This window comes from Limulus polyphemus, unplaced genomic scaffold (genome assembly GCF_000517525.1).
Source record: "Limulus polyphemus unplaced genomic scaffold, Limulus_polyphemus-2.1.2 Scaffold2808, whole genome shotgun sequence".
Lineage (NCBI taxonomy): Eukaryota > Metazoa > Arthropoda > Merostomata > Xiphosura > Limulidae > Limulus > Limulus polyphemus.
In genome coordinates this window covers 82,672-92,026 of record NW_013668418.1, presented here as the reverse complement: position 1 = coordinate 92,026, position 9,355 = coordinate 82,672, and the positions used below count along the sequence as shown (strand labels likewise).

At 32.9% G+C, this 9,355-nt stretch overlaps 1 protein-coding gene across 2 annotated transcripts in view; it reads right to left on the bottom strand.

The window, feature by feature from the left end:
- The window catches only part of LOC106467953 (eukaryotic translation initiation factor 4E-binding protein Mextli-like), a 26,068-nt gene extending 17,204 nt beyond the window's left edge, over positions 1–8,864 (bottom strand). For both annotated transcript variants that reach the window (XM_013928342.2, XM_022396180.1), the window contains exons 1-5: positions 8,718–8,864; positions 6,170–6,310; positions 5,600–5,766; positions 3,286–3,473; positions 2,826–2,887 (exon numbers count right to left, since the gene is read on the bottom strand). In XM_013928342.2, the coding sequence (XP_013783796.1) occupies positions 2,826–2,887; positions 3,286–3,473; positions 5,600–5,766; positions 6,170–6,310; positions 8,718–8,856 (697 nt within the window). In that variant the 5' untranslated portion in view covers positions 8,857–8,864. The remainder of the gene's footprint in view (positions 1–2,825; positions 2,888–3,285; positions 3,474–5,599; positions 5,767–6,169; positions 6,311–8,717) is intronic.
- Positions 8,865–9,355: the final 491 nt, after the last annotated feature.

The following is a 9,355-nucleotide window of genomic DNA, read 5'->3' as shown; positions in this document are numbered from 1 at the left end:
AATCATAGCTGCATGACCTGTGTATGTGTATAAACTTAAAACTGATGTTGTACGTAAATTTATGTACATTTTTGATTAGTTATATTTCTGTAGATAATGGCAAAATGACGGACATTTTTAACAAATGGCATCGTTTCTAAACTGTGTGTTTAACACCATGCATGTTACTTACAAAAAGCTTTCTATTTGTAACACTAACAATATTAACAGCAGTCATTATCTTGTATATAAATATATAAGAGCTTAACAGTGTATATCTTGTCTGTTTATGTTTATTGTTTATTAATGAATAAAAAAAACATTTCAGATTAGGTTATGCTTGAAGACAATGAGCCAGACCTGTCTTAGCAAAGAAATAGTCAGCTCAACAGCCTCTGCACCTGCATGCATGGTAAATTTGTATAAGCAAAGATGACAAGGTAAATTGATAACTTAAAATAGTTCCTAGTTTTTTACAATATCTTCCTAGTTTTTTGTGCTGTTGCTTCTTAGTTTTCTCCTAGTTTTTTATAATGTACTGCTGGAGAGCCTGTATGTAGTGTTCAGTGATCCCCAAAATATACATGGTAGCATCTCAAGATATTTCCCATAATGCAACCCACTGGTGTACATTCATATGTAAATTCTTTAAAAATTTCCATTTTTTAAAAATAATCACAAAATACATAACCATTTCACGTTGAAAACATTATATTGTAAGACGAACTAGAACAAAAACTTTGGTGTTTAATAGTTTCATATACAAAAATCCTTTCATATAAATACTACTAAATTTTGCAAAAAGTAATTTAAACATCTCATGTACTAATAAACCAAGTAAACAAATCGTAACTATTCACAAACTTTCAAAGCCCTGTTTAAACTATAAACATTTTACTGATGGTTATAAAATAACCTATCTCTCTGACGATACTACTTTAGAATGACACTTGTTGAAGAAAACAAAAGTTAAAGAGTACGCAGTAAAACCAATGAGGCTGAAGGATCAAAGGAACAAGTTATAAGTAGATGAATTCTCTGAGTTAAATCAGCATGTAGATTTGGTTTTGAACATGTGTTTCTTTAGTAAGGTATGTATATATAAATCTTAGCCTTTGAGAAAATATTTCATTCCTTATGATGAAAAAGTAACATGTTAAGACGTAGAGTGTACGAGACTGCCAACAATCTCAAGTCTTTATCCCTATACAATACAAGATTCCAGTGATTCTCAACTTATTGTCTTGCTCAAGACACTCCTATACATAGTCTACAATTTACAAAAACCCCTAACATTAACAGTGTTGTGTCCAAAGGGAGGAGGTCATAGAGATACCCCCCTCCCCTCAAATAGATCTCGGATGAAATGATATACAAAAGAACAGAAATCAGATACAGTACATACAAAAACTTTCCAAACTTGTGGTGTAGCAATTTACTTGTTTGTTGTTGTTTTTTTACAATATTTTGGTAAAATCTTGCATCTCGCAGCATCCTGACTGAAAAAATACTGGATTATTGAGTGCATGTTTTATTGTATTTTGAGACTGAGACAATCTCATTAATTTCTTTCATTGTGTATTATTAAACTCTGGTTTCCTTCAACAACTGTGGTGTCCTCTGGTGTTAGATACTACATTGATATAATGGACATATTGAAGATAAATTTGTCTTAATAACCAATAATAATATAGTTCATTTATGAAATCTTGGTAAATCTTGGTAAAATGATTTGAATAAGCTGTAACAAAACAACAACATAATTGATGATAAACAAGAGAGAATCCTCAATAGACGTGGCGCTTTTAGGCTGGATTAGAGTGAATTAATCTATGAGACCTTTGTTTCCCTTTTTTATTAGCTATATTGTGCCAGCAATACCAAGTGTGGGACTGATGTATACTTGATTTGATTTTATTACTCAACAGGATCTCTACCAGCCTACCCTCAAATTGAAATAGTTTTTAGGCAGGATTACAGTAAATTAATCTACGATTCCTTGGGCGTGGTCAAACACATCAACTGAAAGGGTTTGACCTCCTGAGTCCAAAACTATAATGAGATCTCAAATCAGTCAAGAGATGACGGAGCTATGACCTAAAAGTTTGTACTTGAAAAAAAAACAAAAAACACAGAGCCATTCTATGAGCTCCTCAGCTGCGGCTAAAAATACGAGTGCAGTATGTTTCTCAATCAAAGAAATACGTGGAATATCAAAAACCTTACTCAATTAAAACAATGATATTAACCAAACAGCACACTTAGGACATTATTACAAAATACTTCATCTCAAACAAGAAGATAACCCACAGCTAAATTCTTACCTTTACCAAAGATAACCCACAGCTAAATTCTTACCTTTACCAAAGATAACCCACAGCTAAGTTCTTACCTTTACCAAAGATAACCCACAGCTAAATTCTTACCTTTACCAAAGATAATCCACAGCTAAATTCTTACTTTTACCAAAGATAACCCACAGCTAAATTCTTACCTTTACCAAAGATAACACACAGCTAAATTCTTACCTTTACCAAAGATAACCCACAGCTAAATTCTTACCTTTATCAAAGATTACCCACAGCTAAATTCTTGCCTTTACCAAAGATAACCCACAGCTAAATTCTTACCTTTACCAAAGATTACCCACTGCTAAATTCTTCCCTTTACTACAGGATACCCATAGCTAAGCTTTTACCTAGAGACTATATATATATATATATATAAATTTAAAATTCTTACCATTATCAAAGACTACACAAGCTAAACTCTTACTTACCTTTACTAGAGACCACACAATGTAATATTCTTACCATTACCAGATACTACACAAACTCAATTCTTACCTTTACCAGAGTCAGAGTTTCGAATGACAATTTCATCTTTGAAGTAGTTTTTTCCAGGGATTCTGAAATAAATTTAAATTCACATACCATGAATACTATTCAGGTCTTAACGAGCTTTGTGTTTTATTAGTATGGTGACCATTGTAATTAAAGGTTTTTAGTTTTTATTTCATTGAATATTTACATCAAGAACTACCTAATAGGTCAATTTTCAAATTACTACATGTACAAAGTTATGCAGTATGTGTGCTTATTACATTATGTGTATCGTATAATGTACTTATTACAAACAGAATATACAGTACAAGTTCTTTAAAACATAAAAATTAATAGAGAGTTCAAAAGAAATGAAGTTAAAATGCCTAAACATGTACTACTCTTCTTGACCTTCCTTGTATTATAATTCTATAAATATACTCCAAAAGGTTAGTTTCAAGATGAGTTGCATTTTCAAACTAACTTGGTAGGTTTTGCAAACTTTCCTGAGGACTTGAGTACCTCTCCTGGTGTTAGAGAAAGTTGGGATTGGTTTGTAGAAGAGACAGATAATGAGTTCTGTCCAGGCAAGTAACCAGGTGGTGCTGTAGTGACCGACTGACTAGTGGTGAGAGAAGGTATGACTGATCCAGTACTTTGCTGATCAAGACCCTTATTTACGAAAATAAAAAAAATTAAAGTGAGTACTACAGATACTTTTTTTATTTATTTATTGTTAAGTATGTTTTGATAAAAATAGCTAAAATATAAAAATTACAAATATTTCAGTTTAGCCTAACTAAATTTCCACAAAATCAATGTCTAAAATTCAATTACATTGAACTGTGTAATGTGACACCTCACAATCATGATGTTTAACCCTTTCTCATCCGTGGAAGGGTTTTTACCATTTCCATAGTTGGCGTAAATGTATGGGTGGAGAAGATGTTTAGCATGCGTAAGTATATGGGTGGGCATGATAAAGGGTTAAGTTAACTCTACGGGAAACAGCTAATGGGCTCCTGCTGTGATTTATTGCTTTTGATGCTGGATTACTGCCATAAAATCAAAAGAAAGTAGATACTAAAATAGTTGAAACTGTTAAGATCAGTAAGTTGAAGCTTTCTGATCAATACTGGAGTCAGTACAGAGGAAAAAATGGTGTTATTCGTATCATTTCCTATTTTTCAACTTTTCATCTACTTAAGTGCCACTTCATCTCTTTAACAATGAACAAAGACAATAGACAGGGTAATATGTGGGTACCACTTCATCTCCTTAACACTGAACAAAGACAAAAGACATGGTAATATGTGGATATCACTTCATCTCCTTAACACTGAACAAAGACAATAGACATGGTAATATGTGGATACCACTTCATCTCCTTAACACTGAACAAAGACAATAGACAGGGTAATATGTGGGTACCACTTCATCTCCTTAACACTGAACAAAGACAAAAGACCGGGTAATGTGTGGGTTCCACTTCATCTATACTGAAAATATACATCCCAGCCACAGTGAAAGGTTTAACCATAGATACCAACTCTATTTGATGTAAAATAGAAACTCCAGCCTAAAACAAAACAAACATTTGAATATAAAATTATGAATGGTTTAATTTCTACAGACATTTTCCTGCCATAAGTGATGTAGAAACCCACAGAGTAAAGGATATAAAATGCAGGGTTTCCACTGATTTTGAATTGGTTTAATGCACAGCCAATCAACAGTATATTCAGGCTTAACTCACTGCAACACTCATGCCAGATATGTAACTTTTGGGGTGTTGGGGGTTTTCAACCATAACAATTACAAATGGTGTCCTGATATGGAACTCTTTCCAAGGTCTTATCTGTATTCACTTGTTTTGTGTTAAGGAAATGAAGTGGTGTTTAGGTATTGTCTTATCTGTATTCACTTGTTTTGTAGACAGAGATGCCAACCATTGTGATCCAGGTTACAGTTAAAACCTTTAAATTATAGATCTGGACAATTTGTTATGGGGTATAATGCCAAAATGTCTGTGTTGATATTGTATTCACTTAAGCACTTGTACCTCGACAGTTATACTCAAACCAGAATAGAATATCAAGCATCATACTTCTAGATAGCTCATTAAGTATTTAGAACTGCTATATTAGTTTAGTCTCAAAGATGCTGAAACAAAGCCATCTAGCCAAGAATATGTATCCAAAAGAACATGAAGGAAAGGATGTCATCCTCATGGCAAAAGAAAAGAAATAGTAAAAAAAAACAAAAAAAACAAGTCCCAAACAACATTGCTACTTAAATACTACCCATCAAATATAGGTGAAAATAAGAAGGAAAAATCAACCACAATTACTATATAAAAAGAAAATGCATAATACCTAAACACCACTTCATTTCCTTAACACAAAACAAATGAATACAGATAAGACAATACCTAAACACCACTTCATTTCCTTAACACAAAACAAATGAATACAGATAAGACAATACCTAAACACCACTTCATTTCCTTAACACAAAACAAGTGAATACAGATAAGACAATACCTAACCACCACTCCATTTCCTTAACACAAAACAAGTGAACAAGGATAAGACAATACCTAAACACCACACCATTTCCTTAACACAAAACAAGTGAACAAGGATAAGACAAAAACTAAGCACCACTTCATTTGAGCACAAAAGACGAGATTACTGAATACCATTATTTCAAGACAAAAAAATAGATTGAATTAAGTAACAACTACACAACATTATCACCTCACAGTTTAAAACCAAAATAAAATAACATTATATTACCTCAACATGGATGATCTTCTGTTTATAGTAATTGTTCAGATTGTCGTTCGTCTTCCACATCATAGCCCTCAACTCTATAACTTCAAGTAATCGCACGCGACAAAGCTCGTTTAAACGCTCCTCCCTTGATGCATTCCTTAGTGTCACAAAATAACGGTCTAACTGTTCTGAAACAGATTACAAACTTCTGCTTTTAGCCAGCCTATTTCATACTACATAACGACTCTGTGATAACTGATCTAATCATTTGTAAGGCAAATAAACTGCCACAGACAAAGTGCTTACAGAAGGAAGAATCAGATATCTATGGTATGAACAATGAGCTTAACCACTGTTTATTATGTCTTTAAAGTTAATATATAAATAATAACTACTATGCTATCTACTATAAACCTTACATGTGCGAACTGAGTTTTTGAACCAATAAATATACATTTTGAAACTGGATATATAGGCTTAAATAGATTATCTAAACTCAGCTTTTTATTAATATTCTTTGGAATGTTTTATTAACTGAAACACTGAATAAGGAAAATGGCCTGAAATTTATGTATTCCTATTGGTTATTACCTTTATAGTTTGTTTCTAGTTGCGAACCTTTGCTCTTCAGTTGGCTACAAACTTTGATGATTTTTGATAATGTTGTATCATCAAGGTTGCCGTTGTTTATTGATATGTGTAATGATTCCAGGTCCTGGATTACATCTTCGACTGAAAGAACCCCAAAAATTAAACATTCTACGGCTTAATCACAATTTATTATTCAATATTTCTGAAATAAATTAAAATATATTTGAAAATCAGGTAACATATAAAACATGTATCATTGTGTGGACGGTAACTTCTCTTCACATTTATAATCCAATAATGAATCATACTTAATTATACGTATATAAGCCTATAAACATGACAGTGACAAATAGCTAAAAAATATTAACATTCACAATATCAAAAGCCTACCATTCGAATTAAGCACAGGATAAGGGCCAACATATATTTCATTGTTAGTTCAGATTGCTGCGATTATCCCAAACAAACCCAAATTGCATATACATTGGTCTGTGAATATGCACTCTTGTTGTGGTTGTCTATGACTTTCAGCTTTGTTACATGTATGGTGTTTTTAGCTGTCTATCACTTACAGCTTCGTTACATGTATGGTGTTTTTAGCTGTCTATCACTTTCAGTTTGTTACATGTATGGTGTTTTTAGCTGTCTATCACTTTCAGCTTTGTTACATGTATGGTGTTTTTAGCTGTCTATCACTTTCATCTTTGTTACATGTATGGTGTTTTTAGATGTCTATCACTTTCAGCTTTGTTACATGTATGGTGTTTTTAGCTGTCTATCACTTTCAGCTTTGTTACATGTATGGTGTTTTTAGCTGTCTATCACTTTCAGGTTTGTTACTTGTATTGTGTTTTGAGCTGTCTATGACTTACAGGTTTGTTACATGTATGGTGTTTTTAGCTGTCTATCATTTTCAGGTTTGTTACATGTATGGTGTCTTTAGATGTCTATCATTTTCAGGTTTGTTACATGTATGGTGTCTTTAGCTGTCTATCATTTTCAGGTTTGTAACATGTATGGTGTTTTTAGCTGTCTATGACTTTAAGGTTTGTTACATGTATGGTGTTTTTAGCTGTCTATCACTTTCAGGTTTATTACGTGTATGGTGTTTTTAGCTGTCTATCACTTTCAGGTTTGTTACATGTATGGTGTTTTTAGCTGTCTGTCACTCTTAGCTTTGTTACATGTATGGTGTTTTTAGCTGTCTATCATTTTCAGGTTTGTTACATGTATGGTGTTTTTAGCTGTCTATGACTTACAGGTTTGTTACATATATGGAGTTTTTAAATGTCTATCACTTACAGGTTTGTTACATGTATGGTGTTTTTAGCTGTATCACTTTCAGGTTTGTTACATGTATGGTGTTTTTAGCTGTCTATGACTTACAGGTTTGTTACATGTATGGTGTTTTTAGCTGTCTTTACTCATTACAGTAAACCTACATTTGAATAAGATTTGAAAAATTAATACTAGTTAGATTTACTTGGAACTGGTTTCTTTCATCACAATCTTGGTCACCTCTCAACACCTTAGAGCAGTCTCCTCAAGAAGAAACTAAAGGTCCCTCCAGCTTTTTCTCTGGCTCTCTCTGTTTATTACTAACAACTAAAACCAAGACTCTGCATGTAACTAACAACCTCTCCAAGATCTTGCAAAGACCCATAATTTTATTATTAGCCTCACCCTTTACCACATGTGGGGTGAAGAGAAACAGAAATTTCTGACTGCTCCCAGTCATTTTTCAGGCCCCACAGTCTTTGAGGGTGTGAAAGATTTTTAAACCTAAATACTGGTCAAGATTGGATTGGATGTAGTACTGATGTTATTAACTTATTTTTCTAAATTATTTAGCAATTCAGCAGATAAACATTTTAAGGAACTAGAAATAACTATGGAGCCTAATCTATCGCTCGATTCACCACTGGTCACAGAGTTATACTGATTTGGGGGAATTCCAAAAACCTATATTTCTATTGCTTTAAGATTTGAAAAACACACAGAACTAATGCTACTAAAGCTTTCTTCTAAATTATTCAGTAGAATAAAAAAATATTATTTTTTAGTATGTTAAACGGTTTGTCTGCTGAATAATTCAGAAGAATAAATTAGTAGCATCAGTGCTACTTATTCTTCAAATCCAATATAAGTAAAGATGCTCTATGATAAATAAAAGACAATTAAAGTTAACATTTTTTCCAACCTGAAAATGCATTTCAAATAGATACTCACCTCTATGCACCACAAAGGGCTATTACCTTATATGCATTACCATGTAAATTCCTGCTCATGCCACGAGCCTTGAATTAAGCATCAACATATTTATACAATGAGTATTCTCTTTTTTTTTTTTACTTCTTACACTGTACTTACGGATTTCATTGGTGATACTTCAATTATAATATGTAGATAATTGATTGTGAATAAAATTTAACATGGACATTCACATTAACTATCAAATCATATATGTATTTACGAACCAGAGTATACTTTTGAGTAAACGGTGCAACAAGAATGTCAGGATCGTCCATGTTTACCATAAAATACAAACCTGTATTGTCATTCAGACTTGTAGAGCTGTCTCCAGAAGCTGCCAAAACTGTATTCTGTCGCCTGCTGCCTTCAGATGGTACTTTCAAAGGCCGTGGCCTCTCCAGTTTTCTTACATTCCGCACAGCTTTAGTTGCCATTATTCTTCTGTGATATTAATAAAATGTAAAAGAACTTATTTTTTGGAGCAAACCTCTCATTCTTTTGTAACGAAACTTGAAAACAAGAATGAAAAGTGAAGAGCAGTAAAACACGAGTGAAACTGAAATATGGTTAAGCTGTTCTCTGAAAAATTCAAAATACTGAAGACAAATATAATGGTTTATAAACTGTAAAATTACTGATATGGCCTACAAGGGACTTATTAGCTCTTTAAAGACCTTTTTTGATAAAGTACTTATGCACCAGAATGATTGTGGGTCCACAACTTTCTTGGTTACAGGACCCCTAATAAGACCAAGTGCACATAAAAACATACCATAAATATAGCAATTAATCTTACTCATTACTGCTGGGGTTTCCTATTGTTGCGTCAGTGAGGTCATGTGACTAGTATCACACCACTCCTTCTCTCGAACCTTTAGGAATTGTTGGGAGATTACTAGATATAGGGTAGTCTGGTATATATAAGATGGTGAC